The sequence below is a fragment of the Procambarus clarkii genome, chromosome 8 (assembly GCF_040958095.1).
Source record: "Procambarus clarkii isolate CNS0578487 chromosome 8, FALCON_Pclarkii_2.0, whole genome shotgun sequence".
In the NCBI taxonomy this organism is placed as follows: domain Eukaryota; kingdom Metazoa; phylum Arthropoda; class Malacostraca; order Decapoda; family Cambaridae; genus Procambarus; species Procambarus clarkii.
The window spans coordinates 50,220,905-50,248,398 of NC_091157.1; the positions used below are offsets into that span (position 1 = coordinate 50,220,905).

General features: G+C 46.5%; 2 protein-coding genes and 1 long non-coding RNA gene across 3 annotated transcripts in view; 1 reads left to right on the plus strand and 2 right to left on the minus strand.

The window, feature by feature from the left end:
• Nucleotides 1–27,494, plus strand: part of LOC123759683 (uncharacterized) — a 65,114-nt gene that overhangs the window by 2,816 nt on the left and 34,804 nt on the right. The gene's annotated exons all lie outside the window — the stretch shown is intronic.
• On the minus strand, nt 17,184–19,551 carry LOC138362315 (uncharacterized). Its single transcript, XR_011227568.1, has 2 exons — nt 19,013–19,551; nt 17,184–18,364 (listed from the first exon to the last, which is right to left on the minus strand). It is a non-coding gene; the product is annotated as an uncharacterized lncRNA (long non-coding RNA).
• On the minus strand, nt 25,407–25,903 carry LOC138361393 (protamine-like). Its single transcript, XM_069320739.1, has 2 exons — nt 25,827–25,903; nt 25,407–25,770 (listed from the first exon to the last, which is right to left on the minus strand). Exons 1-2 carry the CDS (start codon nt 25,901–25,903, stop codon nt 25,407–25,409), a joined length of 441 nt encoding a protein of 146 aa, XP_069176840.1.

Here is a 27,494-nt window from a genome sequence, read left to right on the forward strand (position 1 = left end):
CTTTTTCTCAGCTTCTCTTCTCACACTAACATACTCGTTCCTGGTTCTCTGGTATCTCTCTCTACTGTCTGGTGTTCTGTTATTATGGAAGTTCCTCCATGCCCTTTTGTTCAGCTCCTTTGCTTTCATACATTCCCTATTAAACCACGGATTCTTCCTTTGCTTCTGTTTTTTCCTGTTGGGCTGGGACAAACCTGCTTACAGCCTCCTGACATTTTTGGGTGACATAGTCCATCGTCTTGTACGGACCTGGTTCAGAGTTCTGTGTCCCAATGTATATCCCATAGGAATTTATTCATCTCCTCATAGTTTCTCTTTCGGTACACCAGTCCTTTGTTTCCCAGTTCTTTTTTGGGGATGATAATTCCTAGCTCAACCAGGTACTCAAAGCTCAATACACTATGATCACTCATTCCCAAGGAGGCTTCTAACTTAACTTCCCTTATATCCGACTCATTGAGGGTAAATATCAGATCAAGCAAGGCTGGTTCATCCCCTCCTCTCATTCATGTCGGTTCCTTGACGTGTTGACTTAGAAAGTTTCTTGTTGCCACATCCAGCAGCTTAGCTCTCAATGTGTCTGGGCCTCCATGTGGGTCTGTTCCCCCAATCTATCTTCCCATGGTTGAAGTTTCCCATGATTAGTAGTCTGGATCCGTTCCTGCTAGCCACAGAAGCTGCTCTCTCTATTATATTGATGGTGGCCAAGTTGTTTATCATATTCCTGTCTGGGTCTTCTGTCATTCGGTGGGGGGTTATATATGACTACTACTATAATTTTCTGTCCTCCAGTTGCTATGGTGACTGATATGTAGTCACTGAAACCTTCACAGTTCTGAATTACCATCTCTTCAAAACTCCAACCTTCTCTTAGTAGCAAAGCTACACCACCTCCTCCTCTCCCTTCTCTCTCTTTCCTCACTACATAGTAGCCCTGTGGAAACACTGCGTTTGTTATAGTTTTCGTTAGCTTTGTTTCTGTGAGTGCTATTATGTCTGGGTTTTCTTCTAGTGCCCATTCTCCGAGTTCACTTGTTTTATTTGTAATCCCATCTATGTTAGTGTACATCGCCTTGAAGCTCACTTTCTTCTGTTCATTTTCATGTCCCTTTCTTGGCGAGCATTCTGCTGGTGTGGGAAGCTGTTCCGTGGGTGAGATCTGTGAGGTGGTTTGCAGGGTCTCAGAGGATTTTGGGGTGGGGAGGGGGGTGGGGGTTTAAGGGAAGGGGGGACAGGTAGGGTGTGGGGTTAAGGAGATAGGGGGGACATGGAGGATACGGGGTGAGGGGGGGAAGGAGGGATAGGGAGGGTATGGGATGAAGGGGGAGGGGAGACGGGGGGGGAAAGGTGGGAGGGGGGACATGATGGGAATGGGGAAGGGGTGACAGGGCCAGAATGGGGTGGGGGGGGAGGGTGGGTTGGGTGGGGGGAGGGAGGGTTGGGTGGGGGTAGGTAGGGTGAGGGAAAGGGAGGGTTTCTATGCAGAGGGGGGAGGTGGTGTTGCCCTCCCCTCTGGTGTTGCTGAGATGCTGGTCTTGGGTTCCCCTCTTGTCTCTGGGACTGTTGTGTTGGGGGCTGTGATTTCCTAGTTTGCTCCTTTCTCCCTGCGCTTCCTCCTTGCCTCTGCTGCCCTGGCTCTCTCCTTCATCCTGTCCCTCTGCAGGAATACTTTTTTTGTATCCCTCCACATGCTGCAGACGACTCTTCCTTTCGAGAATATCCTCCTTCGTGGTTTCGTTTGTAAACACCACCTTTACAAGTCGATTTCTGCCCTTGTTGTACCAGCCCAACCTGAAAACCTTCTCAATGTTTTGTTCAGCCCCTTCCATCTGTAACCCCTTCAGTAGCCCACGTACTGCCTCTCTATCCTTGCTATTCCATTCTTGCCTGTTGGATCCTTCCTGTTCTTTGATGCCTACAACTACCACTGATGTTTTTCTCTCCAGCAGCTGAGTGGTGCACCTTGCTGCTTCCTGTGAGGTAGCAGCTTGCATCGCTACCTCCCTCACTGTATCCATTGCTTCTGAGCTCTTTTTCAGTCTTTCCGCAAATGTTTCAGGTACAGAGGCATTTCCTTCCAATGTGTGTGTGTGTGTGTGTGTGTTAAGCCATGAGAAGGGAAAGGAACTATGAGGAAGAAGCGGCAAGCCATTACGACTATAATGCACTGGGAAGGGGTCAGGATAAAGATTTGGGATGGGACAGTGAGGGAAGGAATGGTGCCCAACCACTCGGGCGGGGTAGTGCTATATAGTCGTAATGGCTTGGCACTTTTCACTAAAAACTCTCTCACTCTCTCGGGCGGTCGGAGATTGAACACCGACCTGCACGAAGCGAGACCGTCGCTCTACCGTCCAACCCAAGAGGTTGGGCTCACACAATGAGAGAGAAATAATCTCAGCAACCCAGGATTGTCTCTCGCCGACCCTCCGAGACCTAAGACAATATTCTATATTTGCAATGTTCTTTATTTGTAATATTTCAACGTTTTAGTTACATAGACGACTTAGAAGACGAGATACAAAAGGACATATTAGCTGGAAATGAATTTCTCGGAGGAAATGCCGTTGTGGGCACTTGACATTTGAGGCGAACAGTCGCCAAAAAAAAAAAAATAAACAAAAAATGGGCGTAATTTGTAAGTTAACGGATTTGTGGGCAACCCACACTACACTGATGGTTCTTAAGACACCTGCTACAGTATTATACACGTTTATTCATTCAGGATACACGTTGCTGGTATATAGTATTTTGTATTATGGTTTAATGCAGGGGGGGCTTGACAGCTGAGTGGATAGCGCTTCTGATTCGTAGTCCTGAGACACACGGGGGGTTCGATCCCCGGTGGCGGCGGAAACAAATGGACAGTGTCTTTCACCCTTGATGCGCCTGTTCACCTAGTAGTAAATAGGTACCTGGGAGTTAAGCAGCTGCTACGGGCTGCTTCCTGGGGATGTGTAACAAAATGGAGGCCTGGTCGAGGACCTGCTCGGGGACGCTAAGCCTCGAAATCATCATAACCTCAAGAAGGCGCTCATAAAAAAATTATATCACGGCCTCTCAAACGTGATGGACCCCAAACTAAAAATAATGTGTTATCCACATTGTACATGTAATATTAAATGTAATAATGTTACATGAAGTAATTGTTAATAAGGCCATTCTTTTCAGTGTTATTTATTGTTTCAAATTCAAAGCAATGTATATTTTGTATAGGGTTGCCCCCCCCCCCTGTACGTGTGCTCCGTGCTTGACGGTCCCCCTGTACGTGTGCTCCGTGCTTGACGGTCCCCCTGTACGTGTGCTCCGTGCTTGACGGTCCCCCTGTACGTGTGCTCCGTGCTTGACGGTCCCCCTGTAGGTGTGCTCCGTGCTTGACGGTCCCCCTGTAGGTGTGCTCCGTGCTTGACGGTCCCCCTGTAGGTGTGCTCCGTGCTTGACGGTCCCCCTGTAGGTGTGCTCCGTGCTTGACGGTCCCCCTGTAGGTGTGCTCCGTGCTTGACGGTCCCCCTGTAGGTGTGCTCCGTGCTTGACGGTCCCCCTGTAGGTGTGCTCCGTGCTTGACGGTCCCCCTGTAGGTGTGCTCCGTGCTTGACGGTCCCCCTGTAGGTGTGCTCCGTGCTTGACGGTCCCCCTGTAGGTGTGCTCCGTGCTTGACGGTCCCCCTGTAGGTGTGCTCCGTGCTTGACGGTCCCCCTGTAGGTGTGCTCCGTGCTTGACGGTCCCCCTGTAGGTGTGCTCCGTGCTTGACGGTCCCCCTGTAGGTGTGCTCCGTGCTTGACGGTCCCCCTGTAGGTGTGCTCCGTGCTTGACGGTCCCCCTGTAGGTGTGCTCCGTGCTTGACGGTCCCCCTGTAGGTGTGCTCCGTGCTTGACGGTCCCCCTGTAGGTGTGCTCCGTGCTTGACGGTCCCCCTGTACGTGTGCTCCGTGCTTGACGGTCCTCCTGTACGTGTGCTCCGTGCTTGACGGTCCCCCTGTACGTGTGCTCCGTGCTTGACGGTCCCCCTGTACGTGTGCTCCGTGCTTGACGGTCCCCCTGTAGGTGTGCTCCGTGCTTGACGGTCCCCCTGTAGGTGTGCTCCGTGCTTGACGGTCCCCCTGTAGGTGTGCTCCGTGCTTGACGGTCCCCCTGTACGTGTGCTCCGTGCTTGACGGTCCCCCTGTACGTGTGCTCCGTGCTTGACGGTCCCCCTGTACGTGTGCTCCGTGCTTGACGGTCCCCCTGTACGTGTGCTCCGTGCTTGACGGTCCCCCTGTACGTGTGCTCCGTGCTTGACGGTCCCCCTGTACGTGTGCTCCGTGCTTGACGGTCTCCCTGTACGTGTGCTCCGTGCTTGGTTTACAGTAATCTGGGTGTTGCAAGTTCTGCCTCGTACAAGTACTGTAGACTGTAGGACATGGCAAAAGGTATTTTAGAACCTTCTGAGCCAGAGGTAGGCTATCTTGCGTGGGTCCAGAACGCTGGCTGGACGGGCAGAGAACTTGATTTTCCAACCCCCGTCATTTGACATTTCAGCGTGTTGATCTTGAGACTTGTGATCAGGACATGTAATCCAGTTCAGGTGGAACTTGTCAAGGTCAGGGGAACTAGTTACAGAAGTAGCCTTATAGATGCATCAGATGGGGAAACAGACGGGCTCACTATAGCCCGTGCTACAAGGACATTTTAGAGTAGCCAAATTTAAAACAACATGGGAGAAATAATACGGGATTTGATGCTGTCTGCCCTGGACTAGACGTAAAGTTATAAAGTGGGAACATTTCAGTGACTTCTAGAGTCACTGAAATGTTTCCCACGGGGAAAAATGTTGCGAGAAGGCTCGTACATTGTCCTACACATTCAAAATGTAGACTCCCCTACATGCTATGTTTAGCACATTCCGGTGATGGAAGATGTCTGCTGGATATGCTAACTTCATCATCCATGACTTATCCTGGGAAAAGTTACAAAGGTGTGGTGACAAAAATAAGCAACCCGTCCTCGACTCAAGTCCATTACATCCAGCGGTCGACCCCACAGACGCATTCATAAATTTTAATATGCTGTTCATTCAAAACGGGAATTTTCTCGAGTATAAATTAATATTATAATATATTGGCATATTGTGTATAAATAGGCATAGGATAGGTTAGGTCAGGTGTTTAGGTTCTGTTGGCGATTATTTGTATTTGTAGTACGTGGGTGAAGCATTTATAGCGTTGTGGTTCGAACAAAATTCGTCAGTGAAGCACTTGTTCCGGATATGTTCGAACGTCAGCAGTTGAGTCGTGTGTAAACCGTTTTTCATTCATAAACAGGGGGTTTGGCGGGTACATGGAATCACTTTTGGATCTTTGTTTGGAGGACGGGCTGAAATAAGACGACCAGCGCTCTCCGCAGTACAAGCGCATGATTCTAAACTGCCTTGTGAGAACCCAGCGCACTGCCAGCCCGTCCTCCAAACAAAGACCCAAAAGTGATTCCATGCTCCCGCCAAACCCCCTGTTTATGAATGAAAAACGGTTTCCACAAGACTCACAACTGATTTCCTTCGAACACTTCCGGAACAAGTGCTTCACTGACGAATTTTGTTCGAACCACAACGCTATAAATGCTTCACCCACGTAATACAAATAATCGCCAACAGACCCTAAACACCTAACTTTAACCTATGCTTATATATTCACAATATGCTAATATATATTATAATATTTATATTTGAGAAAATTCCCGTTTTGAATGAACAGCATGTAAAAATGTATGAATGCGTCTGTGGGGTCGACCCCTGGATGTAATGGACTTGAGTCGAGGACGGGTCTCACACTGCAGGGTGTAGCTCCAAGAGTCTGCAACCATTTCATAAAGTTTTCTAAACGGTCTTGGTTTCAAGGGCGTGCTTTTATATGGTTTTACTATTTTCATAACAAGCTGCAGAGTCTGATGCCACTCACCAAGAGTGTTTTGCGACAGTTGCCTCACGCTGGAGGATTAGTAATACTTCTTCACCTTGAAGCAGTGACGGAGGAGCTGTACCTGCTGTGTGTTCTCTGGTGTAATCTTCCCTCCTGCAGCATGGCATGTTGCACCCACCTGGTACTGTAGTGGTTGCAATACTACCTCTGGTTTAAATCCATCTCTCTCTCTCTCTCATTTATTTATATATATATATATATATATATATATATATATATATATATATATATATATATATATATATATACAATATATATATATATATATATATTTATATATATTATATATATTTATATATATTATATATATTTATGCGAACAAGCCTGAATGGTCCCCAGGACAATATGCAACTGAAAACTCACACCCCAGAAGTGACTCGAACCCATACTCCCAGAAGCAACGCAACTGGTATGTACAAGACGCCTTAATCCACTTGACCATCACGACCGGACATAATGAGGTGATAGCCGAGGCTATTTGAACCACCCCACCGCCGGCACTCGGATAGTAATCTTGGGCATAGCATTTTACCAAATCACCTCATTCAGAATGAGGTGATTTGGTAAAATGCTATGCCCAAGATTACTATCCGAGTGCCGGCGGTGGGGTGGTTCAAATAGCCTCGGCTATCACCTCATTATGTTACCAAATCACCTCATTCAGAATGAGGTGATTTGGTAAAATGCTATGCCCAAGATTACTATCCGAGTGCCGGCGGTGGGGTGGTTCAAATAGCCTCGGCTATCACCTCATTATGTCCGGTCGTGATGGTCAAGTGGATTAAGGCGTCTTGTACATACCAGTTGCGTTGCTTCTGGGAGTATGGGTTCGAGTCACTTCTGGGGTGTGAGTTTTCAGTTATATATATTTATATATATTATATATATTTATATATATTTATATATATTATATATATTTATATATATTATATATATTTATATATATTATATATATTTATATATATTTATATTTATATATATTATATATATTAGTATATTTTGGTAGCAGTCTTTCTTGTAAACATATGTTGATAAATATGACCGAAAGAGTAAGATTTAATAATTCTAACACGAATTTTCTTTATTTCTTATGTTTCTTTTTACTGTCGATGGTAATTGAAAAATAAATAAACCAAAATTCATTTTTATTTCTAGTCTGACGAGACGCTTGAACGCGTTTCGTAATAACGTATTACATTTTCAAAGACTTTAGTTTACACACACACAACTTGTAACATGAAAACACTTAAACAGAGTTTTACTAATTCTAACTCTAAACATCTTGTCTTGTATACTCACATTTGGGTGAGGTGATATGTTGAAACAGTTTTGGATGAGGTGAACAAACTTTTGACCAACACAAGACAGAACACGGTTCAATGGGTATAAATTGGATAAGTGAAAGGGAAGAATGGAAGTAACTGCAAAGGGCCTATTGGCCTATACTTCCTCTTGATGCTTCTATATTGGTGCAGAGTCTTGAAGTGGGTAGAATATAGTTGTGCATTAATTGGCTGTTGATTGCTGGTGTTGACTTTTTGATGTGTAGTGCCTCGCAGATGTCGAGCCGCCTGCTATCGCTGTATCTATTGATGATTTCAGTGTTGTTTGTTAAGACTTCTCTGGTGATGGTCTGGTTGTGGGAAGAGATTATATGTTCCTTAATGGAGCCCTGTTGCTTATGCATTGTTAATCGCCTGGAAAGAGATGTTGTTGTCTTGCCTATATACTGAGTTCATTGGGGCTTACTGTCCCCAAGTGGACATTTGAAGGTATAGACGACGTTGGTCTCTCTTAAGGCATTCTGCTATTTGTCTGGAGAGTTTCTCATGAGTAGGTTGACCATTTTTTGGGGTTTTATAGTAAATGGTCAATTGTATCTTCTGATTTTTGTCTGTAGGAATAACGTTCCTATCAACAATATCTTTCAGGACCCTTTCCTCCGTTTTATGAGCTGTGGAAAAGAAGTTCCTGTAAAATAGTCTAATAGGGGGTACAGGGGGTACAAAACTAACACAACACCTGTGTTTTCCGGTTACAAGTTTGTGTGTGTGTGTGTGTGTGTGTGTGTGTGTGTGTGTGTGTGTGTGTGTGTGTGCAAACTAAAGTCTTTGAAAATGTAATACCTTATTACGAAACGCGTTCAAGCGTCGAGTCAGACTAGAAATAAAAATGAATTTTGGAGAATTGATTTTTCCATTACCATCGACAGTGAAAAGAAACATAAGAAATAAAGAAAATTCGTGTTAGAATTATTAATCTTACTTTTTCGGTCATATTTAATATATATATATATATATATATATATATATATATATATATATATATATATATATATATATATATATATATATATATATATATATATATATATATATATATATATACATACACATACATACACATACATATATGCTTGTGGCATTAAGGTTACCGGGTTAAAGCAGCAGTTGAGGGCAGCACAACAACGATAATAATGCTCGCCAGCGACGACACAGTAGAGTGAGGTACACACACACAACCCAGTGACCCAGGCGGGAGAAACTAACTGCTCCTCCCGGGCCAGTTCCTCACCTGTTGTTGTTATCACCTATTTATTGATTTAACTCTTATTACTGTCTATATTGTTATTACTATTAGCATCACATGTATACGAGTTACTGTTTTCTTAACTTTAGAGGGGTTACTTAGCAGCTTTATCTCTGCTCCAGGCAAAGCAGAGAGAATGCTTCGTGTTAACTCGAGAATACGATCTGGGGCCAGATTCAGGAAGCAGTTACGCAAGCACTTACGAACCTGGGGCCAGATTCAGGAAGCAGTTACGCATGCACTTACGAACCTGTACATCTTTTCTCAATCTTTGGCGTCTTTGTTTAAAATTATTAACATTTAAAGAGCTCCGAAGCACCAGGAGGCTGTTTATAACAATAACAACAGTTGATTGGCAAGGTTTCATGCTTGTAAACTATGTAATAAATGTAACCAAAGCCGTCAAAGATTGAGGAAAGATGTACACGTTTGTAAGTACTTGCGTAACTGCTTCGTGAATCTGGCCACTGCCCTCTAAGGAGGGGGGGAGGGGGGTAATTACATAAGTGTAGTTACAGGATGACGGGTACGTTCTTGGTGTCCCGTCTTCCCAGTACTCTGTTGTGTGACGCTCGGAAACTGTGTGTGTGTGTGTGTGTGTGTGTACTCACCTAGTTGTGTCTGCAGGATCGAGCATTGACTCTTGGATCCCGCCTTTCGAGCATCGGTTGCTTACAGCAATGACCCCTGTCCCATTTCCCTATCATACCTGGTTTTAAAATTATGAATAGTATTTGCTTCCACAACCTGTTCCTGAAGTGCATTCCATTTCCCCACTACTCTCACGCTAAAAGAAAACTTCCTAACATCTCTGTGACTCATCTGAGTTTCAAGCTTCCATCCATGTCCTCTCGTTCTGTTACTATTCCGTGTGAACATTTCGTCTATGTCCACTCTGTCAATTCCTCTGAGTATCTTATACGTTCCTATCATGTCCCCCCTCTCCCTTCTTCTTTCTAGTGTCGTAAGGCACAGTTCCCTCAGGCGCTCTTCATACCCCATCCCTCGTAGCTCTGGGACGAGTCTCGTTGCAAACCTCTGAACCTTTTCCAGTTTCATTATATGCTTCTTCAGATGGGGACTCCATGATGAGGCGGCATACTCTAAGACTGGCCTTACGTAGGCAGTGTAAAGCGCCCTAAATGCCTCCTTACTTAGGTTTCTGAATGATGTTCTAACTTTTGCCAGTGTAGAGTACGCTGCTGTCGTTATCCTATTAATATGTGCCTCAGGAGATAGATTAGGTGTTACGTCCACCCCCAGGTCTCTTTCACGCGTCGTTACAGGTAGGCTGTTCCCCTTCATTGTGTACTGTCCCTTTGGTCTCCTATCTCCTAGTCCCATTTCCATAACTTTACATTTGCTCGTGTTGAATTCTAGTAGCCATTTCTCTGACCATCTCTGCAATCTGTTCAGGTCCTCTTGGAGGATCCTGCAATCCTCATCTGTCACAACTCTTCTCATCAACTTTGCATCATCCGCAAACATCGACATGTAGGACTCTACGCCTGTAAACATGTCGTTAACATATACAAGAAATAGAATTGGTCCCAGCACCGATCCTTGTGGTACTCCACTTGTTACTGTTCGCCAGTCCGACTTCTCGCCCCTTACCGTAACTCTTTGGCTCCTTCCTGTTAGGTAGTTCCTTATCCATTCTAGGACCTTTCCCCCCACCCCCGCCTGCCTCTCGAGCTTGAACAGCAGTCTCATGTGCGGTACTGTATCAAAGGCTTTTTGGCAGTCCAGAAATATGCAGTCTGCCCAACCATCTCTGTCCTGTCTTATCCTCGTTATTTTATCATAGAATTCCAGAAGGTTTGTTAGGCACGATTTCCCTGTCCAGAACCCATGTTGATGTTTGTTCACAAACCTAATGTTCTCCAGGTGTGCAACCAGTCGCAGCCTAATTATTCTTTCCAGTATTTTACAGGGGATGCGCGCGCGCGCGTGTGTGTGTGTGTGTGTGTGTGTGTGTGTGTGTGTGTGTGTGTGTGTGTGTGTGTACACACGCTCACCAAGTCGTGTTTGCGGGGGTTGAACTCTGGCTCTTTGGTCCCGCCTCTCAACCGTCAATCAACTGGTGTACAGATTCCTGAGCCTATTGGGCTCTATCATATCTACACTTGAAACTGTGTATGGAGTCAGCCTCCACCACATCACTTCTTAATGTATTCCATTTGTCAACCACTCTGACACTAAAAAAGTTCTTTCTAATATCTCTGTGGCTCATTTGGGCACTCAGTTTCCACCTGTGTCCCCTTGTGCGTGTTCCCCTTGTGTTAAATAGCCTGTCTTTATCTACCCTATCAATTCCCTTCAGAATCTTGAATGTGGTGATCATGTCCCCCCTAACTCTTCTGTCTTCCAGCGAAGTGAGGTTTAATTCCCGTAGTCTCTCCTCGAAGCTCATACCTCTCAGCTCTGGTACTAGTCTGGTGGCAAACCTTTGAACCTTTTCCAGTTTAGTCTTATCCTTGACTAGATATGGACTCCATGCTGGGGCTGCATACTCCAGGATTGGCCTGACATATGTGGTATACAAAGTTCTGAATGATTCTTTACACAAGTTTCTGAATGCCGTTCGTATGTTGGCCAGCCTGGCATATGCCGCTGATGTTATCCGCTTGATATGTGCTGCAGGAGACAGGTCTGGCGTGATATCAACCCCCAAGTCTTTTTCCTTCTCTGACTCCTGAAGAATTTCCTCTCCCAGATGATACCTTGTATCTGGCCTCCTGCTCCCTACACCTATCTTCATTACATTACATTTGGTTGGGTTAAACTCTAACAACCATTTGTTCGACCATTCCTTCAGCTTGTCTAGGTCTTCTTGAAGCCTCAAACAGTCCTCTTCTGTTTTAATCCTTCTCATAATTTTAGCATCGTCCGCAAACATTGAGAGAAATGAATCGATACCCTCCGGGAGATCATTTACATATATCAGAAACAAGATAGGACCGAGTACAGAGCCCTGTGGGACTCCACTGGTGACTTCACGCCAATCGGAGGTCTCACCCCTCACAGTAACTCTCTGCTTCCTATTGCTTAGATCCTCCCTTATCCACTGGAGCACCTTACCAGCTACACCTGTGTGTGTGTGTGTGTGTGTGTGTGTGTGTGTGTGTGTGTGTGTGTGTGCGCGCGCGTGTGTGTGTGTGTGTGTGTGTGCGCGCGCGTGTGTGTGTGTGTGTGTGTGCGCGCGCGTGTGTGTGTGTGTGTGCGCGCGCGTGTGCGTGTACGTGTGCGCGCGCGTGTGCGCGCGCGTGTGCGCGTGCGTGTGTGTGCGTGCGTGCGGACTAGCGCTGACCTAGCTAAGTATGTATTCTATGTTTACTCTTAGGCCTCACCTTTTGAACGTAATGAATCGTTCAGTCATTTGTTATTACTTATTACTTTCATCTTGTGGCTTTGTTAGGTTTTATGTTTAATAAAGTAAATTTGTCGTGTTAACATGCTTTATTGGCTAATATGTGGTAGTATTTGTCCCCTTGACAACCTTGACACTCTCATTCATCATTTTGAGTCGTTTTAGAAGCCTAAGTGATTTATATGGCATATTGTATTCTTCATCTTTAAGGAAAATACCTTTAATCTAGGTGGAGGGTTGGTGGTGGTGGGTTGTGGTTGGTGGTGGTGGGTTGTGGTTGGTGGTGGTGGGTTGTGGTTGGTGGTGGTGGGTTGTGGTTGGTGGTGGTGGGTTGTGGTTGGTGGTGGTGGGTTGTGGTTGGTGGTGGTGGGTTGTGGTTGGTGGTGGTGGGTTGTGGTTGGTGGTGGTGGGTTGTGGTTGGTGGTGGTGGGTTGTGGTTGTTAAAGTTGGTACTTAATAAACAAGTTTGCCCGAAACGCTCTTCGTATGAGTGGCTTTAGGTATTGTATACATACAATACCTAAAGCTAGTATTTATAGAGAGAGAGCTAGTACATGTACTAGCTCTCTCTATAAATCCAGCTTTGTTTGTAACTCATCTTCTACGAATGTACTTTTACCTGAATAAAAATTTGAATTTTGAATTTGAATTGTATCGGTGAGGCGAGATGGCGTGACGTCACTTGCCCGGGACTGTCCACCGCCTTCCGCTCTTCACTCCTCATGGCCGGACTCCCTCCCTACCCCACCGTCGCCTGTCACCCTGTCACGGGTTTCCCTGTACTCCTGTTTCTTCTGTGATGAGTTCACAGAAGTCGTTTATGTCGCCGTGAATGACGTCGTTCTCAGTCATACTATGTTAAAGAGGCTCTCCACCTTTTCTAAAGGAGTCTTTGAGCGCTTACAGTTTAACTTTCCCCCCCGTTAGGGGACTCGCTGTAACCGGGGGAGGGACATGTTGACTCACTGTGACCTAGACAAACTCAGCGTGTGACGGGGGCCACCAGCCATTAGTTTCAAAATATGGGAGGCCAGCCATCCGGGGGCCGTTATAACGGTTCATCTTGTGGTGAGGCGGACACTATAACGCTTACACCACCTTCATGTTCTTCACCGGTGTGTGTACGTACTCACCTATTTGTACTCGCCTATTTGTGCTTGCGGGGGTTGAGCTTTGGCTCTTTGGTCCCGCCTCTCAACCGTCAATCAACTGGTGTACAGGTTCCTGAGTCTACTGGATTCTATCATATCTACATTTGAAACTGTGTATGGAGTGGTGTGTGTGTGTGTGTGTGTGTGTGTGTGTGTGTGTGTGTGTGTGTGTGTGTGTGTGAGAAAGACAGACAGACGGAGAGAGAGAGACAAGAGCTTCAACACCTGAGGCACCACTAACCTAAAGTGTTTCCTTGCTGTTATTCTCAGACTCCTCTGTCGTTCCTAAGCTTGAGAGCGTTGACAGGTATCGCCAGTATATATATCGAATTAAAATTGTTTCCGTCTATTTCTTGCAACTCTATTGTTCTGCCGCTTTAGAAAGATATTAAAAACAATTGTCACAGAAAGCTCAAAATTTTTAACATTAGGAAACTTGTCAAATTTCTCAAACATTATTTAGCGAATTATAATTCAAGTAGGATAGCAATATTGCGAACTAAAATGTTTGGGAGAAAGATGTATATTATCTAAATAAATTTGAATGTTAGTTTTTGTGCCAGAAGCAGTATAGTGATCATTAACACCATCAAAAGTCATGCCGATGAATCATGGACAATATTTTTACAGGTTCCACCAGTTTTTGTTGTTTTTTTAATTAGGCAGCGATGCACTTTAGAGCCGGGTGTTGAGTGTCATCTAGGTAGTGTTCCGTGTGTAAGTAGAGAAGCTCACTGGAACACAAATTATAAACATAGTTTATTAAATAACTACTACGTAGTTACAAAAGACAGGGATTACGAAGACGGCCATTACGACTATATAGCACTGGGAAGGGGTCAGGATAAGGATTTGGGATGGGACGGGGGGAAGGAATAATGCCCAACCACTTGGACTCTCGGGAATTGAACGCCGACCTGCGATTGTGTCCACAACTCTCATGATGGGGATCAGGATCATCGTGTCTACAAACATAAAATGAGTTCATTATAGGACCATACAGGTTCTGGTAGGACCACACGAATGACCGTCGACGCTGTGTCGACACAAGACTCCTGCATGGCCTGGGAGGACGCGGAAAACTTGTTGCAATTTTGCCTGTTGGGTCTCTGTACTGCATTACGGCATTTTTCTGCAACAGCCTAAATGGACACGTCGATTGGTGCATGGAACTTGAGAGATATTTCGTTTTTTGGTTAGATCTTGGGGGTTTATGGCGAAGGGGAGCCGGGGGCTGGCAAGAGTTAGGTCAAGAGCCCCTGGCATGCCCCCCGGGTGATGGGGGGGGGGGCGTTGAGCTCTTGCTCCACCAGAGGTCACTGGAAGACGTTGACGTGTTATGCCCGAATGGGATTTAGTTCGACTACAACTCTTCTGTTTCCACTACACAAGAGTTGAAAGGTCAGTGTTGCAGTTGGTGCTCTGAGCGGGGTCAGGTCAGGTCAATACAGAGAAGATTGACTACCCGTGTGGTGGACGGGGGGAAGGGATCTTGTGACAGATGAATAGATTGTGGATAGAGAAGTATATTTAGTTTGATAGTGCTGGAGCTTAACCCAACTGCTCGCCATTTTCCAATTTTGGTCTGGGCTCCTGGGGCAAGGTAACGGACAGGACTGACAGCACTGGCGTGAGGGTTCGGTGCCCGCCTCCTCCCGGGTGTTGCCAGGGGTCACCAAGTGTCTGTCACATACTATTTATCAGCCACAAAGCAGTTTACTGCAGACAGGCGACGTTTGAGCCGCAAGGCCCTCTACTGTAGAGGGATAGGGCGGAGCAGCGAGCTGTTGAGTGGACTCTGAGTATGATGTTCTGTGAGAGATGTTGGGATCACACCCACAGCTTGAAGGCAAGTACGGCTGGTAATCAGGAATTCTGAAAGTGGCTTCCGGCTATCAACTGTTAACTCTGCAGTAGTTGTTGACAGTAGACAGCAGAGGAGAGAGACAAGTTGACCGCCCACATGTCCTCAGGTACAGGCTGGCGTCTTTATTTGCTGACGAATTTGGCGCTAGCTAAGGAGACACTGCCTGTGGTAGGCCTACAATAGGCTGGTATAATGTCTTTGCTCTAGGATGCCATAAACACTTCCCAGTCTGCGTCACTTCCCTCACTGAAATTGAAATAAGTTTATTGAGGTAAAATACACACAAAGGAATGAGGTAGCTCAAGCTATTCTCACCCCGTTCAGTACATCGTGTTAATACATACATAGACACACATCACAAGCAATAAACATATTACCAAACATTCTGAGAGATAAACATGTACATTTCCTCCTTTACACAAGTACTTCCCTCACCAGTACCTCAGACTGCTGCCCAAGGTTGAAGGCCTCAGCAACAACAACACAGCAAACCAGACATGACAAGACTGTTCTCAACCAGATCTGTTGAATGTTCAATTGAACAAGTTGGAGGATAATAATCCACACCCGCCTCGTACCACATCCACATAGGGCCTCGTAGCCTGGTGGATAGCGCGCAGGACTCGTAATTCTGTGGCGCGGGTTCGATTCCCGCACGAGGCAGAAACAAATGGGCAAAGTTTCTTTCACCCTGAATGCCCCTGTTACCTAGCAGTAAATAGGTACCTGGGAGTTAGTCAGCTGTCACGGGCTGCTTCCTGGGGGTGGAGGCCTGGTCAAGGACCGGGCCGCGGGGACACTAAAGCCCCGAAATCAACTCAAGATAACCTCAAGAAGATAACCACTTCCTTACAAGGTCACAAATAACACCTACAAGGGGCAACAGCTTCAAGCTCGACAAGCCACATTACAGAACAGGAAACAGGAGAGGCTTTTTCACCCATAGGGTTATAATAAATGCAAAAACATTAATGCAGTTAACAATTCGGTTGGAAAAAATCCACAGGAAAACTGGGGAAGGAGGTGGGAGAGATCCTTAACAAGCCGCTGGCTCCCTGTCCCGTCGAGGCCACTAAATATAGTGGACCTAAGGTAATTTCAGGCAAACGATCCAAAAGTTTATTGCTAAAAAAAGTTTAACAACGTTAAATAACTCGTCTTAGCAAATGGGGTCATATTTTACCGGAATGAACCAATCCGTTCAAAATACGACCACTTTGTAAGAATCAAAGCACCGTAATAGTAACGTTTTCTGTGCCTGGGCCTTGATAAGTTAGGTGGGTTGGTTGGGTGTGTGTGTCTGGCTAGGTAAAACAGTTGCATTTTTAACGGAGTGACAAATTGAGAGAACGAGTGATTAAATTCCGACGCTCGTGACAGGGTGGGACAGAAAGGAATATATGATGAGTCAGTAATGAGTTGTTTGTCACTAAACATCTCATTACTCACAACGGTCTAACTGTTTTGAAACTTTTTATCTGTCCTTGTCTAGCGAAGGGAGAGGGAAGGCTTCAAGGGCTCCTGACCACCACGTTGGTTAGAAACAATTGGGCTTCATTTAGTCTTTACCGAGGGGCAAGTTATCGAGCCAGTTGCCTGCTGATGCATGCTTCACTCTATGAACTTTTGCTAATTACGTACCACATTAAGGGCTATTCATGCCCGTGCCACCTCTTGGGTTCCTTAATCTTTATCATCTACGTACCGCAGCGAGGTCACCCAACACATCATTTGTCAAGAAAAAGCTCTACGTGCATTTATTTTTAAATTTTACACACGCGTGTCTAGAACTTGACAGACATATTCAATTTGGAATTTATCCATTACCTACAGTTTAAAGGTTAGACTGAGTGATAATATCAAGTTGTTATTTCTAGCACAAAGTTTGAGTTGTGGTTGTAGTGAGCGAGCAGGTGTGTGTGTGTGTGGGAGACACCTTCTAACCCTGTCCATGGAGGTCAGAAGAAAATGTATACTGTATATGCTGGTTAGCATTATAAATGTGTGGCCACGTCTGTGGTACAAAATAATAATAATAATAATAATAAAAAACCTTCCAGGACCTTCTGGAAGGTTGCACCATCCAGCCCTCAACGGCGATTCTTATTTTTAGTCTTGTAATGACACATTCTTTAAAAAATTACAAGTATTTAAGCTTCATTGAGCAGATCAGTGCAGTTTTGAACCTTTCTCCTTTGGTTTCAAAAGTTATATAAAATCGGATATAATACTGTAGGATAAATTAAATCGAAATTACATTTAAAACTCTTTATTTTCATTACACGAAAATATAAGTTTTAACAATATGCGAAATTTTTCATGTCTCGATGAACATGATGCGGAAAAGGCAATCAAGCACATTCACGACAGTATTGTGTCAGATGGCGGTGTCAATAGTGCGTGAAGTGACACACACTGGTCCTTGTCAGACACTGTGTCTGTGTCACTTGTTAGTGTCAACATCCCACAGTTTGGAAACTGTCTGTAACACTCCTAACTGCCTCCTGTCAGGTTTTGGTGAAACTGCATATTTTACATATGAGTTTTTTGTGTGTGCAATGATTCCACTTTTCACAGTCGGTAAAAGCGTGAATCTTGCTTTTTTCTCTTTATATATTATTTTAGTTTGATCTGCAATTGAAAAACTTATGTAATGCGTGCGTGTATATATGAGTATTTGTTCAGCTGTCTCCTGGGGCTAGATTCACGAAGAAGTTACGCAAACACTTACGAACCTGTACATCTTTTCTTAATCTTTGGCGGCTTTCTTTACAATTATTAAACAGTTAATTAGCTCCGAAGCACCAGGAGGCTGTTTATAACAGTAACAACAGTTGATTGGCAAGTTTTCATGCTTGTAAACTGTTTAATAAATGTAACCAAAGCCGCCAAAGATTGAGGAAAGAGGTACACTTTCGTAAGTACTTGTGTAACTGCTTCATGAATCTGGCCCCTGGACTTTATCCTGTGTCTTGGCCTGGTTTGTCGAGTCCTGCTTCGCCAGGGTACTCTGGTCCTCTCGGTGGACAGGAGAACTAGGTAGAGATGTTTTCCGGTGTTGCTTGACGAGATCAGGGTCTGAGTTTTAAATTTTGCCCCGAGGGGCGAGTTTATTGGGCAGCGCCACTCATCCTGTGAATGGACACACCGCCATAGCAGCATGTACAACACTCCCCAATAGGAAGAAAACCCGTTGGGTTGTTCATTTGAGTGCCGGCGGGGTAGCGAAGTCTTTATTCTGGATATTTAAAGTGGGTATCTTTTCCCTCTCAAGTATAGCTTCCATAATTTGTAATCCTCTTTGGTCAGTGGTTGACTCTTGGAGTTTTGTATTATTGCTGCTACTCGCATGTTCCTAGTGAGTGTTATGTTCACTGTGCATATGGTGTCTAGGGGGCGCCAGCTTGTAGATGGCAGGTCAGACTTCTCGGAACCTGTCAGGAATGTATGCATATATGAATATACATGTCTGTTTAAATCATAGCCGTTTAAATCATAGCATAGTAAGAACTCTGTTTAGTGTTTGCAGGTTATAGTTGTGTGTGTGTAAACTAAAAGTCTTTGAAAATGTAATAAGTTATTACGAAACGCGTTCAAGTGTTGCGTCAGACTAGAAATAAAAATGAATTTTGGAGAATTGATTTTTCAATTACCATCAACAGTGAAAAGAAACATAAGAAATATTGAGAAAATTCGCGTTAGACTTATTAATCTTACTTTTTCGGTCATATTTAATAATAGAATATACATGTATGTATGTATCTCATCAGTCCGGAGTCGAATACATATCAACTGGGTGCCTAATTAAATTAATATACCAAGGTATGATATTGCAGATGAAGCTACAAAACTTGCAACTAAGGGAAAAAATGTAGATATTTACATAGCACAGACTAAGAAAATAATTAGAGCAATTCAGTAGTAGTAGAGCGACCATAACCCAACAGTTGATACATCAACATCTTTGGATTTAAGTATCTTGATTCAACAATATCTTGAATCCTCGATGTACGAGGATTCAAGTAATTATGTGCCATTTATTTTGGTGAAAGGAAACAAAGGAAGAACAGAAGTGGACTTACACTACATCAGGCTTGTGCACCCAGACCTGGTCGACGCCTAGTTGGAGGAGGCCTGGTCGACGACCGGGCCGAGGAGACGCTAAGCTCCGAAATCATCTCAAGGTAATCTCTCAAGGTAACCCATGTGCATGGGAAATAGGCTTACAGGTTCTAGAAGAGATGAAATGTCAACAACGTTGAGAAAAAGCAAATAAACCACTGGAACATTATCTAACTCAGTGCAGTCATAAGTACTCAACCACCACTTAAGACTCAAATGAGTAACACTTATTGGGCAAGCTAGAGCCTTAAAGAAAAAGAAGGCTTGGACATAAAGTACAGCAAGTGGTGACCTTACCAAGTGTAACCAGTTCTGTCCAACTGTCAACCGGGCGCGGGACATAAACAGCTTTAAGCACTCCTCCCGCCCACTGGCCAGAACCGGTTGGTTACAAGCTTCGCGTCGGTTACCTATCAACTGCCGTCCACAGGTATGGGAGCCTATCCACTGCCGTCCACAGGTATGGGAGCCTATCCACTGCCGTCCACAGGTATGGGAGCCTATCCACTGCCGTCCACAGGTATGGGAGCCTATCCACTGCCGTCCACAGGTATGGGAGCCTATCCACTGCCGTCCACAGGTATGGGAGCCTATCCACTGCCGTCCACAGGTATGGGAGCCTATCCACTGCCGTCCACAGGTATGGGAGCCTATCCACTACTGTCCACAGGTATGGGAGCCTATCTACTGCCGTCCATAGGTATGGGAGCCTATCCACTGCCGTCCACAGGTATGGAAGCCTATCCACTACCGTCCACAGGTATGGAAGCCTATCCACTACCGTCCACAGGTATGGAAGCCTATCCACTACCGTCCACAGGTATGGGAGCCTATCCACTACTGTCCACAGGTATGGAAGCCTATCCACTACCGTCCACAGGTATGGGAGCCTATCCACTACCGTCCACAGGTATGGGAGCCTATCCACTACCGTCCACAGGTATGGAAGCCTATCCACTACCGTCCACAGGTATGGGAGCCTATCCACTACCGTCCACAGGTATGGAAGCCTATCCCCTACCGTCGACAGGTATGAGGGAACGGGGCGTTCATACTAATCGCGTTCTGCGGCCCGGTCGATCCACCAGTGTGTTGCGTGGAGGATAAAGCTCCGTAACGTGTGTGATTACAGGGAACTTGGGCACGACATATCATTACAGCCATGAGTGAGTGCCTACACCAACCCCATCCAGGTTCATTATACTCCAGAGCCTCACTATACACACACGGATGAAAGTTTTTTGTTCGGGTGAGTGAAGGGCGCTGGAGTGGGTGACAGCCTTCTCATAATATAAATTTATTAGAATAACCTCGCAGATGTAATGAGAAGCGTTTAAATATTATTTAGGAACAAGTTGTTGTAAATGATGAACGATAAGTGATAATTGAGGAACATGAGTCTCATTACTCAGCGTCACCCTTTTGAAGGAGATTTGTAAACAATAACACGTGGATACGACAGTTTGGTGTTCCCTGGACGATCACTCCGCCAGCCTACGACGACTGCTCGCGGAGTCAACCATGGACGGTTGTGCACCCATGGGGAATTCAGCACCAACTTGCACCTCGTGGGTCACCTCATTCTCGCGAGGATCCCCAACGTCAGGAAACTGCCGTACTAATGTGCCCTTATCCTAACCTACCACGGGACCCAAACCAGAAAACGGGACAGTATGCTAATTTCGTAAGCCGCTACCATTTTGTAATACGGTGATTTTTGGCCTTAGGTCACCAATTGACTCAGCATAAGCTTGTGCACCACCACGTGACACTCAGCATAAGCTTGTGCACCACCACGTGACACTCAGCATAAGCTTGTGCACCACCACGTGACACTCGGCATAAGCTTGTGCACCACCACGTGACACTCGGCATAAGCTTGTGCACCACCACGTGACACTCGGCATAAGCTTGTGCACCACCACGTGACACTCAGCATAAGCTTGTGCACCACCACGTGACACTCAGCATAAGCTTGTGCCGGTGCAGCATATGCTAAGGGCGCGGGAGGGCTGAGAACGAGTGGGTCAGCATCAGTATGTAAAGGAGTGTGCGGCGTGGAGGCTGGGGCATGAATCATGAACACCGCCGGTGTGAACAATACTGTAGTGTGTGAACAGTGTGTTCTTCCGGTGTGGTGAACAGTATAACACCGTGCCTTGTATGTCAGGTGTGTGGGGGGGGGACACTCGTGTGGCAGGTGTGTGGGACTTTCACACACCTGAGATTAGTTTGTCCTTGGTAGTCGGTGGCTTGACTACACACTGGGCTGGTCCTCATTAGTGCTGCCCTTCACACTAGCGGTCCTTGAGAGACTGCTACAGTGTCAGCTGAGGTAGGGGGGGGGGCCGGCAAGACACGATGGTTTAACTTACATTCAAAGACGTCTTGGTGGGTGAGGATCTCGTCTGGGGTCCCAGCTTGGGCTCGCTCCCTTATTTTACGGCCTCTCTTCTTTGACTTAATATTAGTTTATAGTGTCTTCATTTAATAATACTAGTTAGTGTGTGTGTGTGTGTTTTAAGGGCCTCGAGGCTGAGTGGATATGGTGCTCGGAGGTCGCAGTCCTAAGGGTCCGGGTTCGATACCCGGTGGATGGGCAACGTTTCTTTCACCCTGATGTACCTGTTCACCTAGCAGTAAATAGGTACCTGGGAGTTAGACAGCTGCTACGGGCTGCTTCCTAGGGATGCGTGTGTGTGTTAGGAATTTATACAGTAGACAGAAAAATACACTGCTTAGAAAGGCGGGATCCAAGAGCTAATAGCTCGATTCTGCAGGCACAAATAGTAAAACACACACACACACACACACACACACACACACACACACACACACACACACACACACACACACACACACACACACACACACACACACACACACACACACACACACATACATGGCTGATGTGGATGAGGTGGATGTGACAACTAATCTAACTCCTGAGGCACATAAATAGGATAACGACAGCAGCGTACTCTACACTGGCGAAAATTAGAACTTCATTCAGAAATCTAAATGAGGAGGCTTTTAGGGCGCTTTACACTGCCTACGTGAGACCCGTCTTAGAGTATGCCGCGCCATCATGGAGCCCCCACCTGAAGAAACACATAAAGAAACTGGAGAAGGTTCAGAGGTTTGCGACGAGGCTTGTCCCAGAGTTACGAGGGATGGGATATGAAGAGCGTCTGAAGGAACTGAACCTTACGACACTAGAGAAAAGGGAGAGAGGAGATATGATAGGGACATATAAAATACTCAGGGGAATTGACAAAGTGGAAATAGATGAAATGTTCACACGTAACAATAACAGAACGAGGGGACATGGGTGGAAACTGGAAACTCAGATGAGTCACAGAGATGTTAGGAAGTTTTCTTTTAGTGTGAGAGTAGTGGAAAAATGGAATGCACATGGGGAACAGGTTGTGGAAGCAAATACTATTCATACTTTTAAAATTAGGTATGATAGGGAAATGGGACAGGAGTCATTGCTGTAAACAACCGATAGCTGGAAAGGCGGGATCCAAGAGTCAATGCTCGATCCAGCAAGCACAAATAGGTGAGTACATGTTTTAGGGTAAAGTGTCTCAGTATAGGCCTAGAGCACTGTCTGAGGTGTCCCAAGGTAAGCGGGTTACAATCGGTATTCTTTAATAAGTGTGAACTGACCAGCGTCAAGGGCTGGCAAGAACAGAGGCTTGTCCAGTCCCAACGGCACCACACAAATGTTACAGTTCAAAGATTTCTTACATTGAATGATGTCCGTTCTCGCGGCAAATATCAGCACGAGAACACGTTTATAAAATGATTTCCTTGATGGTGTTAGTTGATTAGTTAAGTATCCGTGTTATTGTCAGTGTGTGTCTGGGCTACAGGTAATTATTTGCTAATTTCATCTCGCGTTTCAGTAATGGGTAGACAGAAGCTAACTGCATTTATTAATAACGGGAAGTTTCTTCTAGTCATCGTAAGTAGACAGTTGGTACTGTCGAATGAAACGGTCTTTTGGGTAGCTTCATGTTTACCTTTGTGTAAACCAACACAAACAGGTAATTGACAGATTAAGCAATGGGCCGGGGGGGGGGGGGGGGTGATGAAACAGCTTAGACAGGAGCACTCAACAGCTTAACAGGAAGTTGAGACAGGAGAGAGCTACAGTCAGTTGGGACAGTAGAGAGCTACAGTCAGTTGGGACAGTAGAGAGCTACAGTCAGTTGGGACAGTAGAGAGCTACAGTCAGTTGGGACAGTAGAGAGCTACAGGAAGTTGGGACAGTAGAGAGCTACAGGAAGTTGGGACAGTAGAGAGCTACAGGAAGTTGGGACAGTAGAGAGCTACAGGAAGTTGGGACAGTAGAGAGCTACAGGAAGTTGGGACAGTAGAGAGCTACAGGAAGTTGGGACAGTAGAGAGCTACAGGAAGTTGGGACAGTAGAGAGCTACAGGAAGTTGGGACAGTAGAGAGCTACAGGAAGTTGGGACAGGAGAGAGCTACAGGAAGTTGGGACAGGAGAGAGCTACAGGAAGTTGGGACAGGAGAGAGCTACAGGAAGTTGGGACAGGAGAGAGCTACAGGAAGAGGAAGTGTGTACCAAGAGAAAGTTGCAGGAACGGTAAATAGAGGGAAGAGAAAGTTACAGACGTGAGGTTATGTGATACCATAGTGAGTTATCTTCACGGGCTGGTGCGTCGTGGTGCGTCACCCAGCACGGTGGTGACGGACAACCGTGCTGGTGCGTCTTGGTGCGTCACCCAGCACGGTGGTGACGGACAACCGTGCTGGTGCGTCTTGGTGCGTCACCCAGCACGGTGGTGACGGACAACCGTGCTGGTGCGTCTTGGTGCGTTACCCAACACGGTGGTGACGGACAATAATGCTGGTGCGTCTTGTGCAATAACGCTGCAGTAATGCGTTCCTTCCTTGTACAGATGCCAAGCTGGTAGCCTCGGGGGGCATGGACTAGTCGAGCATTTCCGTGTCCACTTGCGAAACCTCTGCATCTTTCCGTGATCATGGATGCTTAGTCTGCATATATTAAACAGTTTATGATCTCTGAAGCGTTACGAGGGGTTTTGTATGACCATAATAACCTTAAAATGTGATGATCTCAAGTTGTTGTTGTTGTTATAGATTCAGCTACTCGGAATAAGTTCCAAGTAGCACGGCCTATGGTGAGCCCGTAGTGGACTTACCTGGCACAGGAGCGGTGCTGTGCTGGATGATCTCAATTGTTGTTGTTTATAGATTTAGCTGCTCAGAACGAAGTGTCTATGTAGCACGGGCTATGGTGAGCCCGTAAGATGATCTCAAGCTCATAAAATGATAAATACCGACCAAGGCGACGTGATCGGGGAAAGATAGAATAAAGGTAACTACAGAAGACCTATTGGCCTATACGAGGCAGCGCCTACCTATGATCATAAGATGTACAGGTTTCGGAGGGAAACACGTAAATCTTTGATAATTGCTGTCCTTGGTTAAGACGAGTCCTTACCCGCGTCTTGGGCCGAGTATCAACAGGGTGTTGATAATTAACTTGTGGTGGCGGAAGCTGGGTGCTAGACGGAAGTCTCAGATGACTGGTGAGGCTCCCAAGTCTGACCAGTCAACTGGGGTTTCCCTTCAACACGGCTTCCACAGTGTTGTTGTTATAGATTCAGCTACTCTGAACAAGTTCCAAGCAGCACGGGCTATGGTGAGCCCGTAGTGGACTTACCTGCCACGGGAGCAGTGCTGTGTGTGCCTCCTCCATCGCGGCTTTCACCACTAGCTATCTACGTCGTTGTTGTTATAGATTCAGCTACTCTGAACAAGTTCCAAGCAGCACGGGCTATGGCGAGCCCGTAACTTACCTGGCACAGGAGCGGGGCAAGTAGCACGGGCTATGGTGAGCCCTTATCTACGTGTGCACTATTCCTTTTATCAAATCCCAGTTAGGTGGAGGAAGTGGTGTGGATGGTGCAGGCGTGACCCTGTGAGGTAGGACTTCACACTCACGGAGTCTGCTGCTGGCGGCTCTCTCCTCCACCCCCCCCCCCCCCTCCCGTCATGGCGTTAAATTGTGTTAATAAACATATCGCGATAGATTTAGCGGTCACACCGCCGCCTTCAGAGCCAGCGTGGAGTTCTATGTATGAATCGGTGTTTAAACTTGCTCTGTGGAATCACATTTTCTGGGGGTCACCTGGAGCATCGCTACCCCGTGTGGGAGTGTGTGGCGGCACCCCAGGTGTAGCGGACCGGGGTGATGGCTCCACCCCCTTGATAAGCCCCAGGGCTTAACTTGTAATAAATTCCCACACCTCGGCGAATAGCTGGAACGAGTACCATGTAAATGTGCGGGTCGAGGAATTAGCTCAGGCGGGAGGCAGCAGAACGTCTGCCGCTGAGGCGGGAGGCAGCAGAACGTCTGCCGCTGAGGCGGGAGGCAGCAGAACGTCTGCCGCTGAGGCGGGAGGCAGCAGAACGTCTGCCGCTGAGGCGGGAGGCAGCAGAACGTCTGCCGCTGAGGCGGGAGGCAGCAGAACGTCTGCCGCTGAGGCGGGAGGCAGCAGAACGTCTGCCGCTGAGGCGGGAGGCAGCAGAACGTCTGCCGCTGAGGCGGGAGGCAGCAGAACGTCTGCCGCTGAGGCGGGAGGCAGCAGAACGTCTGCCGCTGAGGCGGGAGGCAGCAGAACGTCTGCCGCTGAGGCGGGAGGCAGCAGAACGTCTGCCGCTGAGGCGGGAGGCATGATAACGTCAGGTGTTTGTGGCCTACTTCCAGCTTCTCACCAAAGTGTAACTTGGCCAGGTTGAGTGACCCACGCGGGCCGCCACACATCAACATGCGGGCCGCCACACATCAACATGCGGGCCGCCACACATCAACATGCGGGCCGCCACACATCAACATGCGGGCCGCCACACATCAACATGCGGGCCGCCACACATCAACATGCGGGCCGCCACACATCAACATGCGGGCCGCCACACATCAACATGCGGGCCGCCACACATCAACATGCGGGCCGCCACACATCAACATGCGGCCCGCCACACATCAACATGCGGCCCGCCACACATCAACATGCGGGCCGCCACACATCAACATGCGGGCCGCAACTCTCTCGTTACTCGAGGCGCATCTTGAGCACCCAACTAGCACAGTTAAAGTTGTAACTTCTGCATATTTATTAGCAAATTACTTTGATGTGTCCATCGAAAGGGTATGTAGGTTAGTGAATATTTTTATATCGGTTATTCATAGTTGGCTGTCAACGGCAACCGTTTACAGCCGTTCACAGCCGATCTAAGAACGTGGATTTAAATTTTAAGAGTGTTGAAATTAGCATGACCAGCTAAGATGGGTCCTGGCTCCAAATGTGGGTCCTAGTCCCATTCTCAACATTGTCTATATATTGGTATTACATAATGAATATGCCATATTATTCTGGTATCTATGGGTCGCTGTGATATATATTAATTTTAACGTTGAGGGGGGTGGGAAGGGGCCTGATGGCTGAGTGGACAGCGCTCGGGGTTCGTTGTCCAAAGGTTCAGGGTTCGATCCCCGGCGGAGGCGGAAACAAATGGGCAGTTTCTTTCACCCTGATGCTCCTGTTCACCTAGCAGTAAATAGGTACCTGGGAGTTAGATAGCTGCTACGGGCTGCTTCCTGGGGATGTGTAACAAAAAGGAGGCCTGGTCGAGAACTGGGCCGAGGGGACGCTAAGCCCCGAAAGCATCTCAAGATAACCTCAAGATAACCAGGAGGCCATAACTAGAGGCCAGATTCACGAAGCAGTTACACAAGTACTTACGAACGTGTACATCTTTCCTCAATCTTTGACGGTTTTGGTTACATTTATTAAACAGTTTACAAGCGTGAAAACTTGCCAATCAGCTGTTGTTATTGTTATAAACAGCCTCCTGGTGCTTCGGAGCTCATTGTCTAATAATTGTAAAGAAAGCCGCCAAAGATTGAGAAAAGATTTACAGATTCGTAAGTGCATGCGTAACTGCTGGCCCCAGGTTCGTAACTGCTTGCGTAACTGCTTCGTGAATCTGGCCCTAGGTGAGTGACCTTAGTGAGGGGTGATCACTCACACCAGTACACGGCTAGAGTCGCTGTGTGTCGTGTGTCTGGTAGCTGAGTGGACAGCATGCGGGACTCTTAATTCTGTGGCCCGCGTTTGATTCACGGCGCCAGTGAGAAACAATGGGCAGTTTCTTTCACTCTGATGCTCCTGTTACCTAGCAATAAATAGGTACCTGGGAGTTGGTTATTACTTGTTGATTGACGGTTGAGAGGCGGGACCAAAGAGCCAGAGCTCAACCCCCGCAAGCACAATTAGGTAAGTAGGGTTGGACTGGACAATACCGGCAGTTACCGGGAAGGATGGTAGTCGACCGGTGTGGTATTCTCTCCCTTCACCCACGTACAGTTCCGCACACCATGAT

Bases quoted from the DNA above. Each gene is read 5' to 3' on its own strand.
- LOC138361393 (XM_069320739.1), bottom strand. From the start codon at position 25,903: ATGTTGATGTGTGGCGGCCCGCATGTTGATGTGTGGCGGCCCGCGTGG. The intron at 25,771-25,826 runs GTGAGAAGCTGG...CTCCCGCCTCAG, and splicing joins CCTGGCCAAGTTACACTTTG to CGGCAGACGTTCTGCTGCCT.